Source organism: Pelophylax lessonae, assembly GCF_965119305.1.
Source record: "Pelophylax lessonae genome assembly, chromosome: 5".
Lineage (NCBI taxonomy): Eukaryota > Metazoa > Chordata > Amphibia > Anura > Ranidae > Pelophylax > Pelophylax lessonae.
In genome coordinates, this window is record NC_138772.1 from 337755316 (window position 1) to 337770325 (window position 15010).

The 15010-nt window shown below is 40.6% G+C and overlaps 1 protein-coding gene across 1 annotated transcript in view; it reads left to right on the forward strand.

The window, feature by feature from the left end:
- PHACTR1 (phosphatase and actin regulator 1) overlaps positions 1 to 15010 on the forward strand; it is a 490073-nt gene that overhangs the window by 388062 nt on the left and 87001 nt on the right. The window contains exon 5 of the mRNA XM_082257554.1: positions 12668 to 12748. Within this exon, the coding sequence (XP_082113680.1) occupies positions 12668 to 12748 (81 nt within the window). The remainder of the gene's footprint in view (positions 1 to 12667; positions 12749 to 15010) is intronic.

Below are 15010 nucleotides of genomic sequence, written 5' to 3' on the forward strand. Positions count from 1 at the left end.
CTAATAAACTTTATACTGTTTTATATATATTTCTCTATCAGCCTTTTATGCAGTACCATGAAAGTCCCGTTTGCCTCCCTTGCCAATCTAGTCAACTCCCTGTTATAGGATAAAGAAAAAGAGAAAATTCCCCTGGGTGCGGGACTTTTTAGGCAAAAGACCATCAAAGTAGTAATAAAGGTGTATGCACGAATGTAAAAGAGTAAATGTGTAAATTTATTAAAGACATAAAAAATATTATAATAGATGACATACTATAAAGGATAATAACAATACAGTTGACATGCAGTATAAATACATCATAACGGAAAACTGAGGGGCGAAAGCATATGTGGTCTCCCAAGTTCAGATCTGACGCGTTTCGGGTGAAAACCCTTTGTCCAAAGGTCAGTTGGGGTACACTTCTAAGTATGGATGAAGAGAGTACAAATTAGTTTAATTTCATAGTACCAAATTTTGTACAATAAGAAAACAAAACAAAATATATGTGTATATACATTGCATTTGTCGTCTCTGATATAGTGAAAATGCATGAAGGTATGTATACGCACCGCTCGCCAGGTTTCCAGATGCTTGTGACCGCATATACAAGGAGCTGCCACGGTTCAAATGAGCCGCGTCGCTATGTGGAGTCGCACCGATAGGGGGAAGGGCAAAGAGAAAAATCCCTAGAGAGATATGAAGGGGGAGGAGATAATGGAACCAGCAAGAGTAGAAACAAGTGGAAAATATTTTACAGCTTCTTGGTTGGATAATGTTGCGCTCAAGCCCTCCGTGGCCTATCCCGCAAGGATCCCACAAGGCAAGTGGCAAAGTACGCAAGGATATCTGGATGAAACATAATGATAAAGAATAAAAAATGAACTATAGGATGACAACTGCTTCCCAACTGTGCTTCTCCAATGTCACCCTGACATATGCACCCCTTATGTAAAAAACAATTAGCTGTGCAAACACATTACACAGTTATGGTCCATTGTTACCATTATCAGGAAGTCAGTCCAGGGCAATAATGTGGAGCGAGTCCATGGAGACAAGAAGTAGAGAAGAGGGTGAAAATAGTACTTTAGGAAAACAAAACACTATGACAATGGCTTATACAGAGTACTGTAGCAATCCAATATGGAAATAAATACGGTTTGCATCTATTGGTATTATGAGGACAAGGAAAATGAAAATATATTCCTTTAATCCTTGTTTAGTTAATATAATATAATAGACAATCCTGCCTCTAAGTTAGAATAGCATATTAAAGTTCTAGACAGAATGTCTCTTGAAAATTGTTTTCATTGTTGGCAACTGTAAGTGACTCTTGTATTTTCCTCTGTGTACTAGATGTTCTTGATCTCAATGTGTAGCTCCTCTGATGCATGCATACCTCATTGTTTATTAATATAGTTGTCAAATACAGGAATCAAGGTGAGAATGATACTTAAAGCCTTCTTTTTGCTCTGATTTCTGTTTCTGTCCATGTACTTTAATATCCTTATTTTCTTAAAACTTTCTTGAATAGCTTCTATTTTAGGAAGCTTTCAAGTTTTCTGAATTACTTCTAAATTATTTTCTGTAATGACAAGTTGAACACATTTTATGTGACACGCTGTGTAGCTGGAGAATTTATATCAGCATTCATTTTTGACTGAACTATTTAGATTGACGGCTTACATGACTTTTCTTGTATGTGCTGATAAAAGTACGTGCTGATAAAAGTACGAAGAATCTTTTATGTACCGATCCATCAAATTGTCACTGTTTAGCCATTTTAAAAATAATACCTTATTGTTACAACACAGACATGAATATATTTATATCACATTTTAAATGTCTTAGAATGTCTGGACAGCATTCTTAAAATATATGTCTGGACAAAAGAAAACAAGCATATGCAGAATATTTCTGAATATATGTACAGTACATTTCTCCATGATTTGGATTTTTAACCACTTCTGGACCGGAAGATTTTACCCCTTAATGATCAGGTCATTTTTTTGGGATTCGGCACTGCGTTACTTTAACTGATAATTGCACGAACGTGCAACGCTGTACCCAAAAAAAAAAAAATTGATGTCCTTCTGTTCCCACACTTAGCACTTTCTTTTGGTGGTATTTGAGCACCTGTGCGATTTCTATTTTTTGCGCTTTAAACAAAAAAAGAGCGACAATTCTGGAAAAAAAACCTACTGTATATTTTTATATTCTGCTATATAACACTCCCAATAAAAAAAAATGTAAAAATCTAATTTTTTCATCATTTTAGGCCAAGTTGTATTCTGCTACATATTTTTGGTAAAAAAAAAATCTCAATAGGCGTATTTCGATTGGTTTGCGCAAATGTTATCGCGTCTAAAAACTAGGGTAAAAGATTTATGTAATTTTTATTTTCTTTAATAGTAATGGCAGCGATATGCGATTTTTAGTGGGACTGCGACATTGCGGCCGACAGATTGGACTCCTAACTGACATTTTTTTACACTTTTGGGGGGACCAGTGACATTACTACAGTAATCAGTGCTAAAAATATGCACTGTTACAGTAATAATGACACTGGCAGGGAAGGGGTTAACTCCGGGTCGATGAAAGGTTTAAATGTGAGCCTAGGGGGGATGGGCTTGCGGAATCAACACAGAGACCTGTGATCCTAAATAGGAGAAACACAGGTGCTCTGTGTTCATTCCAGAGAGAACAATGGTCTGCTGTGTTTACAACAGCAAACTGTCGTTCTCTCTCCATGAAGAGCAAACGTGGGTGCCTGACGGCAATCGCGGCCGCTGACCCCATGGATGGGCTTTCCCGCTGCCTAAGGGGGGCTCCCACGAACAACCGACGTACCTATACGTCGGTTCACACAGCCGAGCCAGCCTGCCGCAGTATATCTGCGGCGGGCGGTCGGCAAGTGGTTAAAAACTGCATGTACAGAAAGTAACTGTTGGTCCTTCCAAAAATTCAGTGAGCTATCTTTAAAACACTGCCTCTACTGAAATTCCAAGCATTGTTGTGAGGTCTGCCTGAGTTCTCTGGACTACAGAACATCTCCCTCTCCTTATGTCTCTAACATAAGGAGGAGATCTTCTGTAATCAAGCTGGGGAGAACACTTAAAGTTAGCAGCACACTTGATCTCTAGCTGGAGTTTTCTGTACTTTTTAATGTATTTCAGAAATGCACTGAAGGGGATTGATTTACTAAAACTGGAGAGTGCAAAATCTAGTGCACCTGTGCATGGTTGCCAATCAGCTTCTAACTTCAGCTTTTTCAATTAAGCTTTAATAAAAAAAAAAAAAGTCTGGAAGCTGACTGGTTTCTTTTCAGAGCTGTGCCAGCTTTTGCACCCCTTTTTGTTTTTTTTTTATGTTTTTCACATACCTACACTTTAACTTAATTGGTGCTTGTCATTGCCACAAGATAAAAGCCCTACACTGAAATCAATTGGCTTTGAGATCATGGCATGGAAAACCCATGATGAGCTGTCATGTCTTCACCTAATCACAAACTGCCACTGCTGTTTGTTCTATTTGGTCATCATTACTATGGACATCAATTTTCAGGCTCGGTTCACATATATGCGATGCGGGAAGGCTGCGAATTCGCAGCCTGTTCCCGCATCGCACACGCACCCCCGGCAGTTCACACTGCCATATGCGATACGCTGGGGGTGTCAATGTAATCTTAACGACACCCCCAGTTTGATCGCATATCGCAGTGCGATCGTGCAGCTCGCACAGGATCGGATCGCACAAGTGTGAACCGCTGTGCGATCCGATTCTGATGCGGCTAGAAAAAAGGGTCCTGTGCGTGTTTGGTGCGGCTGCGGTGCGAATTTAGCCATACAAACTGTATGGCTAAACTCGCACCGCACAGCCGATCGCATGTAATGTCGGAGCAGTGCGCTCCGATATTACATGCGAACCCCGCACACGCACAAGTGTGAACCGGGGCTCATTGTTGCACAACTTCCAGCTCATGGCGCAAGAAATAGAGAGACATGTCAACAAATTCCTAATAGAACAGTTTATATCTACATTGTATTCTTAATTAAGAAAAAAAAAAACTGCAAAATAACAACTACCATCTGAGTAACAACACATTTTTTAGGTCCACATGGTGTTGACTGTGACTGAGATGTAGAAAATAAATGTTTATATATATCTTAACAGGCTTTTTAATGTCTTTGGTAGCGTGGTGTCACTTCTCTTTTCCTCTTTCCCTTCTCTTTTTCCTTTCTATTCCTTTTCCTACCTGGAGATAAATGCCTTTGCCTGCATTGAAATGTATAGGGCCTTTTGGTCGGTGATCTCTACAAGATGACACACTCCGGTCTTCATTTACCCAATCTGTTCCCTGTATTGTGTTGTGGATGTACCTTTTTGTGCATTCTATAATGATGTACAACAGTTTCTAATTGGCAAAAATACCTTTGCTCTGCTATGTTTAAATAAACTGCCGTGTTCAAATGAGCATTTGTAATTGTATTACATGTCTTTGTAAAAGAATAAAAATAATTGGAAATGAAAATAAATGTAAATTTGTGGCATGCCTATGTAGTCACTCATCTTTCCTTGCCCTTTAATGCATTGGTTGGTTCTGTACAGATATGTATCTCCCCTTCATCATCTAGATCAGTCCTTTTTAACCAAGTTGCCCAGGCACCCTGGTGTGCCTTGAGCTTTCTTCAGGGGTGCCTGATGCCTAAAAATTGATCAAAAATTGTTTACAAGCCAGCAGGTGGATCAAGGTTGCCTTTTAGTTACACAAAGCCACGGGTTTTCATTATGCACCATTACGACTTTTTAGACACTGGCATCCTAACAACCAATGATGTCATCAGTTATTAAGGAGGATGTCTGGTGCCTCCACAGCATCCTTGTTTATCCCTTCTGTGCCCCTCTCTCTCAGCATTGGGGTGACAGCTGACTAATGGAGAGAAAATTAGATACATTGGAATACCAGTGTGCAAAAGTGTATTTGCTTTGGAAGAATAAAGCACTTCTATTGTAGGGTGTTCTACGCGTGGATTTTGCTGCATTCTGTAAAGCTATTAGAATTGTTTTTTACATTTTAGAATGGGGTGCCTCGAGACTGTCCATAATTTTAAAGTGTGCCTTGAGATTGTCTATAAATTTAAAGGGTGCCTCAACTGATAAAAGGTTGAGAAACACTGAACTAGATTTTCATACAGCAAGCAAATAATCTGTAGCATTATTAGGGAATTGCCCCCACTAGAAGTTTTGTGACCACAAAGATTTACACACCTTTCTTTCTTCATTTGTCTGAGGCCCCTTTCACACAGGGAGTCCGTCAGGCGGACTCCGTTTTTCTCAGCGGGGGATCGATCCACCGATCCCCGCTGAGCAGGCGGATGGCAGCTGTGTCTCTGCGCTGTGTGCAGAGACTCAGCTGTCAGGTCCCCGTTGTTCTCTATGGGGGAATTGGATGGGAACGGACAGTCTGTCTGTTCTTATCCGATCCCATTCGATCCGCTGGACAGATGGAAAATAGGGTTTCCATCCGTCCAGATTTGATGGATCGGATCGGATGTCAGCGGACATGTCTCTGCTTACATCCAATGCCCCATAGAGATGCATGGGGCATCCGTTCAGATCCGCCTGTCAGTTTTTCAGGTCCACCTGTGTGAAAGGGGCCTTAAGAACAGCCATGGCTCAGATACTGACAACTAGTCATTCTGGTTCAATCCAGAAATAAAGCTCAGCACAGCCTCTTATATGTTTACTATGCATGTGCTACGTCAAATAATGTGTGACCTGTTCACACGAAAAATAAATAATTACAATAGATATTATCCATGTGTCTGTGTATAAATCTTATGTCTTCCCGATGTTATCTCTTGCCACTGATATAGAGAAATAAATCTACCAAAATGAATAAAGTGAAATGAAAAACAATTTCATATAATTACACTAACAATTGCTATATGGTCCATGTGTGCCAAGTGTGATCATACGGGTATACACTTCAATATCTGAGAAGGTGAATAGATTAACAGTCTACCAACCTAAATAAAGTGAAATAAAAAAACAATTTAATATAATTACACTAACAATTGCTGAATGGTCCACATGTACCAAGTAGGATCATATGGATATATGCATCAACGGTTGATCAAATGAAGAGGTTGACAATCTACCAACATAAATAAAGTGAAATGAAAAACAATTTCATATATTTACGCTAACAATAGCTATATCGTTCATGTGTACTAAGTGAGATCATATGATTATATGCATCGACAATAACTCCTTACTATAAGATGAATAAATTCATATTCTACCAATGTGAAAAAAGTGAAAAGAAAAACAATTTCATATATTTACACCCAACAATTGTTATATCATCCAGCTGTACCTAGTGGGATTATATGAAATATGCATAAACGGTTGATAAGAGGAATAAATCAATAAATCCATAAATAAAATATAATAAATCTCATGCAATAAGAGTCCATTCACACTGCCGCGACTTGTGAGGCGACTTGTGTGCCCTCAAGTCGCCCCAAGTCGCTTAACATAACAAAAGCAATGTTAATCAATGAGTGCCGTCTTAATTGGCACTACTGAAGTCGCTCAGACTTCAGAAAAGGGTCCTGTACTACTTTGAGGCGACTTGTATCCGACTTGTCCCATAGACTTCAATGGGAGTCGCCCTCCTTATCTTATTTGAAGCGACTTGTGATCCGACTTTCCATGAAGAAGAAGGAAATTTATTAGCCAGGCATTCCCCACTGGACTCCAGAACCAGAAAAAAAAAGATCGTTTGTCCAGAACCAGAAAAAAAAGATAATTTTTCTTAGAATTTTTAGTAGCACAGGGATAGGGCTCCGCTCCTTTTACACCTGGGCGTTTTTGTTGTAGTCGTTTATTGGGCATTTTTTGGGCGTCTTTGGAGGCAGGCATGACATCTGAACTTCTGTATAGGGGTATATATACACACACACATATATGTATATATACACATACACACATATAGGTGTGATAGGAGCGGAGCCCTATGCCTGCAAATAATTTCATGTGATAATTTCATTATTTGCAGGGATAGGGCTCTGCTCCTATCACACCTATATGTGTGTATGTGTATATATATATATACATATATGTGTGTGTGTATATATACCCCTATACAGAAGTTCAGATGTCATGCCTGCCTCCAAAGACGCCCAAAAAATGCACAATAAATGCCTGCAACAAAAACGCCCAGGTGTGAAAAGAGCGGAGCCCTATCCCTGTGCTACTAAAAATTCTAAGAAAAATTATCTTTTTTTTCTGGTTCTGGACATGCTACAGAACTGAAACTTCACAGGTACAATTTTTAGACCCCCCAGACACTAATCCACAGAAATCTCATTTTTTTTTTCAATAATTTTTTCAATAATTGGCTCTCCATCAAAAACGACAATTTTTAAGAACTTTTTTTTGTGTGATTGAGCATGACCCAGAACCATCATATTCTGATTGGCCAAATACAAAGTCGTACAAAGTCGTCTATCATACAAGTTGCGCTGAATACGCGCAAAGTCGCGCTGAAGTAGCGCTGAAGTTGCGCTGAAAGTCGCGCTAACAAGTTGCCCCTTATGAGGCGACTTAGAGGTCGCGGCAGTGTGAACAGGCTCTTAGTCCAACGCTCAAATCGTCTGCATGTACATTTATGCACATATTAGCTTTATGTTGTGATCATGTATCCAAACCTGACAAAACACAACTGTATCGCTGGATCGCCAGGAGAAGGTAAGAGAACACCGCTGCGCTCTCTGCACATCCACCCCGAGCGTGACTCGGGGTTACCGCTCCTGATAGAAAAAATCAACCCAGAGTCACGCTCGGGATTACTGCCAAGGTGGTTAAGGAAATTTGCAAATGGGGATATTCTAGTGCTGGAAATAGGACAATTAGAGAGGTTGATTTACTAAAGGCAAAAAAAGTTTTAACTTTGCAAGGCAATTTGACCCATAACTTAGTGAATGGCGTAAAGCTCTGCTGACTTTAGTCACCCACTCATCTACAAGCAACTATGTTGTGTTTTGTTAATTTCCTTGCACATGATTGGATATTCATTACAAAGTGAAACTTCACTTTCACTAAACTCACTAAACTCGGGGGGAAAATTCTTTTGCAAAATACAACTTCCATTGCAAAGTGAACAGTCAATTTTCCTTTAGTAAATGAACCCTAGAGGGTCAAAATCAGTAGAGCTAAGCCAGCAAAAGGGTGGCTCAACCTCATCCTAGGATGATTAACCGGTTGCCGACCGCCGCACGACTATATACTGCGGCGGTCAGCCCCGGCCAGGCAGAGTGACGTATCGGTACGTCACTCGCCTGTCACTGACTTGCGAGCCTATAGCGGGCGGGCGCGCGCCCGCCGAGGCGCGCGCCCGCCGCGGCTCGTTCACAGGCAAGTCAGTGCGTGTGACCGGCGGACTCGATGTCCGCCAGTCACACTGCGATCGCTCCTGTGAAGGGAGAAAGACAGAGCAGCTTGTGTAAACAAGCTGCCTGTCAGTTCTCCCTGTGTAAAAGTAAAGATCTGACCGTTCTACTATGTAGAACGGTTGATCTTTGCTTTTACACCAATAGCAATGTCCCTACACAGTAGAAAGCACGCCCCTAGGACACACTTAACCCCTCCCTGTCCAATAAAGTTAACCCCTTCCCTGCCAGTGTCATTTTTGCAGTAACAGTGCATATGTATAGCACTGATTACTGCAGTAATGTCACCGGTAACCCCAAAAGTGTCAAAAATGTCAGTCAAGGGTCCGATCTGTCCGCCGCAATGTCGCAGTACCGAAAAAAAAAATCGCAGATCGCCGCCATTACGCGTTAAAAAAAAAAACACCAAAAATGACAAAAATCTTTCTCTATGTTAGTAAACGCGATAACTTTTGCGCAAACCAATCAAAATACGCTTTTTGCGATTTTTTTTACCAAACATAGGTAGCATAAAACAAATTGGCCGAAAAATGTTAAAAAATTTTGATTTTTACTTTTTTTTTTGGGGAATTTCATATAAAAAAATGTGAAAAATATTGTTATTTTTGCAAAATTTACGCTCTTTTTTTGTTTATAGCGCGTGATCAAAAAATCGCACAGGTGATCAAATACCACCAAAAGAAAGCTCTGTTTGTGGGAAAAAAAGGACGTCAAATTCGTTTAGGTACAGCGTCGCACGACCGCGCAATTGTCCGTTAAAGTCACGCAGTAAAAAATCGCAAAAAAACCCCTGGTCCTTTAGCAGCCAAATCCTCCGGGGCTTAAGTGGTTAAGGAATTTAATTAGTATATATCTCTATATATGTGCCAAAGCTTGAGGAAGTTGTGAAAAAATGATGTAAAGTAAGAATCCCTTTAAATAAATATATATATATGTTTTAATTGTTTTTTTATTATTATTAATTTACAAAATGCAAAGTGAGCTAAATCAAATCAATATATGGTGTGACCACCCTTTGGCTTCAAACCAACATCAATTCTTACACTTGCGCAAAGTCAGGGATTTTGTAGTATAGTATATATATATATATATATATATATATATATATATATATATATATATATATAGTCAGGTGTATAAACAACCAATTGTTTTTTTTGTATATATATATATATATATATATATATATATATATCAGTATTATGTAAATGTAGCAGCATTCCCAGTCATTGTGCTGGATGTGTGTCCGCCTGGGCTACCGCTAGCAACAACAGCACATTTAAGCATGTTCTCCAAGTGTGAGCACTGAGACAATGACCAGTCCAGTAAGGGAGAAGGGATGAGTGGGATGCTGCTCCTTTGGCTCAACTATGCACGGTTTGCTGGGGACAACTGAAAAATGCCTGTTGACGCTGACTTGATACTAGCTTGATGCCGGTCAACGTCGGATATCGCTGGTTAATGCTGGTTAACACTGGCCTGCTGCCTGTTAACGCTGAACTGACTTCTGATCACCTCCTTGTGACTCAAAGTCCTTTTGAAGCTCCCTTTGGCACTCCTTACTGTGGTAGCTACTTTATCACTGCTGCACTGCTGAACACTAGTACACTTCAGGGCCTGCACCGGCACCCTCTCTCACCCACTTATCTTCAGGGCTTAGACTCTGGCACTCCCTTTCTAAGCCTTCTCCACTGGTTAGCTGGCTCCGGGATCCCTCTGACCTTCTGGAGTGGTCCCCTGTTGTAGGCAGACCCCTGGGCAGTTTTGAGTACTCACAATACTGTTTTTCCTGGAAACCACTGCCCAGCGGCTCGACTCAGTCCACAGCACACTGGATCCCTCTCTGCAGCTCAGCTCAACCTTCTGTCCTCTAGGCCAACTGCCCAGGACACTTTCCTCACGCTGACAGGAGGAGAGACAACTGTCACCCTCCTCCTGGGACTCTGCTTCCCTTCAAAGACGCTGTGTCATGTGCTCCCCTCAGACTTATACCCCTTTCCAGGATGCATTGCGGCAGATCCTGCCCTCTGGGATAGATACAAGCCCTGGTGTGCTATTGGTCAGGTTTCCACCACTGTCCAATTAGAGCCCTCATTGGACATAGTGGGGAGACTTCCCAAGCTCAACAGGCACACCTGGAAACACATGACAGCCTAGCTGAACAATCAGGCCCAACTGATAAGCAGACAGGGCCTACCTTATGGTTTTCCTAGCACCTACCTAGGAGGGTGCTACATCAACATTGCTGTTTTGTTATTATGCTATTTTGTTGGTTAGTAGACATACTGATTTATGTATATATTGCAGAGATCCTTTCAGCCTTTTAACGGATGCCTACTCCCTGAAGAAGAAGTAAATAGTTGAAACGCGTTGGATTTCTATGCGTCTTTATTATCTGTTCATATTGTGCACTGCATATATTGTGTTCTAAAGTTGGCACTGTGTGTTACTCTGTATTTTTTAAGCCAATACATTTTTATCATGTGATATTATAACCATGTTGCCTTTATTTAAGGCTTTTTAACTTTAAATGCAATAAAACATTGTATTTTGTTTTCTATTTTCTCGGTTGGATATACTGTTTTTATCCTTTCTGGTATCGTAAAGACATAATCTCCCCCTTTTCTTCCTCTTGTGGGTTTATTGAATCTTCATGGAAGAATTATAGCCAAAAAGCCATACCTCCAACATGGAAAGAAAGCTAAATGACTCAACTATGCTCAAGAAATATAGGAACTGGGGTGTGGAAAAATGGCAGCAGATGCTCTGGACTGATGAGCCAAAATTTGAAATACTTGGCTTAAGCAGGAGGCAGTTTGTTTGCCAAAGGTCTCGAGAGTGGTACAATATTGAGTGTCTACAAGCAAGAGTGGAGCATGGCGGAGGTTCCTTGCAAGTCTGAAGCTGCATTTCTGCAATTGCATTTGGAGATTTGGTCAGGATCAATGGTGTCCTCAAAGCTGAGAAATACAGGCAGATACAGTACTTATCCATCATGCTAGGCCATCAGAGAGGCGTGTGATTGGCCCCAAATTTATTCTGCAGCAGCATAACAACCACAAACATACAGCCAATATCATTAAGAACTTATTTCAGTGTAGAGAAGAACAAGGAGATCTAGAAGTGATGGTTTAGCCCCCACAGAGCCCTGATCTCAACTTCATCGAGTATGTCTGGGTTTACATGAGGAGACAGAAGGTTTTGAGGTAGACTACATCCACAGAAGATTACGGTCTAGTTCTTCAAGGTGTTTAGAACAACCTACCAGCTGAGTTCCTTCAAAAACTGTGTGCAAGTGCACCTAGAAGAATTTATGCTGTTTTAAAAGCAAAAGATGGTCACGCCAAATATTGATTTATTTTGACTTTCTCTTCTGTTAATTTACTTGCCATTTTAATTCATAAAAATAAACTATTAACACTTTTATTTTAAAAGCATTCGTAGCTTACAGTATTTTTTTTAACCTGCCTAAAACATTTACACAGTAATGTAAATGCATTAAGGGTATGCCATTTTCTTCTCTTTTGGGTTCTGAAGAGGGCATGGCCCCTAAAATCAGCTTTACCACTTTATTTGAGGAACTGATAGGCAATTCTTTTTTTTCAGCTTGAATTGGGAGTTATTTAACTTAGTAAAAGGCAGTGTTTGTCACTATGCCAGTGTTTTCTGGAAAAGCCATACCAAGCTCATGAGCATCAAGGTGTAAAGGCTAATGTAACAGTGGTGCATTGAGGAGGCATAGAATCTTTCTGGCTGCAAAGAAATTTAAAGCATTTTTCTGATCTGTTTCTATTCAATGCATATAAGTTATGGCGAAGGCAAAAGCAACTTAGGGTACTCAAGAGTCAGAAACAGCTCAGAAGGAAATAAGAAGTAGCCCAAATGTATCACAACCGCAAGATTAATGCATCCAAAACTCTTGCTTGAAATGATAAATGCTACACATGCCCTAATATTATTTAAATTATCTACTTATGGACAAAATTCATCATTTTATTTGATGACCTTGAAAATATTTGATGCATTTTTGTGTTTATCAACTAAATTATAGTGACAAAAAAAACAGGAAAAATCACTAGCTAACTGATTATCTCTTATACAACTGAAAGTAGAACATTTATATAGATGAATAAAGAATGTATTTTTATTTATTTTTTTTCAAGAATATATCTGTGTAGACATGATTATGTTTTTAGCGTGGGTTGTTAAATGTTTTTTCTTCTTCTTTGTAGCACTAGAGCGAAAGATTTCAATGAGACAGAGCAGAGAGGAACTTATTAAAAGAGGAGTTTTAAAAGAAATCTACGATAAAGGTATTTTATTTTCTTGTTTCTTTATAGCCATTGTGTGTCCAAGTTCATTTTGGTGCACTGCTTATTCCTCTACTGCTAGTTAAATAAGACTGTACAAGTCGCTCTATATTCTGTTGTTAAACTGAATTTCATGTAGATGTCAAAAGCCACCATTTAGTCCAGTGCTGCCAACCTACCAGATTGCAACTTTCTGACACAACACCCAAAATTTACTGGCACAGCCAAGTTTTTACTGGCATTTTGAAAACTTACAAAATTACAGTTTTAAGTGCAAATTCTAGTATTTAATCTACAAACAAGTACAATATGCAATTAGCAATGTGATTTAAGGTAGATAAAGCAGAGTTCCAGCCTGTATTAAAAAAAAGAAAAGTCAGCTGCTACAAATACTGTAGCTGCTGACTTTTAATGAAAGGACACTTACCTGTCCAGGGAGCCCGCGATGTTAGCCCCTGAAGCCAACCCGTCCATCAGCTCCGGGTGCAGGCGCTGGCATCCTTACTAAGGGAAACAGGAAGTAAAGCCTTGCGGCTTCACAGCCTGTTTCCTACTGTGCATGCGTGAGTCGCACTGTGCTTTGTGAATGGCCCCACTGTCTTCTGGGACCTGTGTCTGTCTTCCAGAAGGCAATGGGGGGAAGGAGGAGGAGCTGCAAATGGCATAGGTCGCCACTGCGCCTTTACACAGAATTGGGAGTGTGTGCCTGTTTTTGACAGGTATCCACTCACCCCCTTCGCCCCAAAAGGTGCCACATGTGGAACCGGAGGGGGGGTGGAAGCAGATAAGCGGAGCTTCCACTTTTGGGTGGAACTCCACTTTAAGGCAAAAAAACATATTTCTTATTTTATTTCAATATAGTAAGTAGGTAGCTCAGGGACAGGACTCAGGAGGGCAAGAAATTAGAATGGGCGGCACACTCACATAAAATTGATTCTCACTAGGGTTGCCACGTGTCCTGGATTCCCCCGGACAGTCCTGGTTTTAAATCATGTGTCCGGGTTTCAGTCCACCTGAAACCCGGACACATTATTCAAACAGGAATGTGGCTCAGAACAGGGCTTGACAGGAGGGTGAGGGGGCACTATGTGCGCTGCAATACTATTCTCTTTGGAGTGCCCAAAGGTGTCGCAGGTCTGTTACAAACCTATAGTTCAGGGGTCTCAAACTGGTGGCCCTCCAGCTGTTGCAGAACTACATTTCCCATGATGCATTGCAAGGCTGACAGTTACATTTATGACTCTGATAGACAGAGGCACGATGGGACTTGTAGTTCTGCAACAGCTGGAGGATAAAACGAAAAAAAATTTACTGTGCGCCACTAAAGTGTTTGGGTTTAGGGTGAAGAAAAAGAGGCAACCCTAACTCTCACAGTGACCCTGACAGCAGTGTGCAGCTGCACAGTTGATGATGACACGTTCCCTCCTGAGTCACAGTGACAGTCTCTCTCCACGCCAGGTGGTCCCTTCAGTCCACTCTATTCCAAACAGCACTGACAGTCCCGCTCCTGGCGTGCCTTGCTCCCGTTCTGCACACAAAACTCTGCCCACTCGGCTCCACTCCCTTGCACTATGACATCATACTCTGGCATCGTTTCCGCCAGACCAGCCCCCCGCCAGTGGCGCCCAAACACACTGTAGCAGGGACTCAGATGTCATGTTTGTACTGGCAACCTTTCCCTTTTTTGGAATTTACTAGCAGGAGAAAAGTACCTGTTTTTTACTGGCTGCCAGTAAAAATACTGACAGTTTGCAACACTGGTCAAATCTGGTCTTACACTGCGCCATTTGCATATATTATGCAAGCCTAGGTGGTCCTAGAGCCCTCTGAAAATTGAATTGTATGTTTTCCATGGACTCAGCCTTTACGATTAAGGGCGTAAGAAAAATGAATAAGAATTAGTATAAATGATCTAACAAAATATCTCCTGTGCACTTAGTATTCTCTGTGGTGTAGAAGAGAAGAAACCCAAGATTCTGTCACTTTGTGTTAGCATCCAGTGTCAGGCCTATCTGTTATGTAATCCCAACCCTTCTAATCTCTTTTATTTGAGTAGAAAAGGAAGCTATTCAGTGATGCATGGTTCAAGAGCAAACTTTTTTCTCAGCGCTTTGTATTGTGGAATTTAAAATAGCATCTATACAAAACAGATTGATTGGTTTTGCTAAGATTCCACAAGTGGCAGAGAACAAGTATTCCTAATTGAGAATCACACATTTTAGGACAATAAGGGATTCTAGAAGCAGTGTTGTTCATGCACCCCAA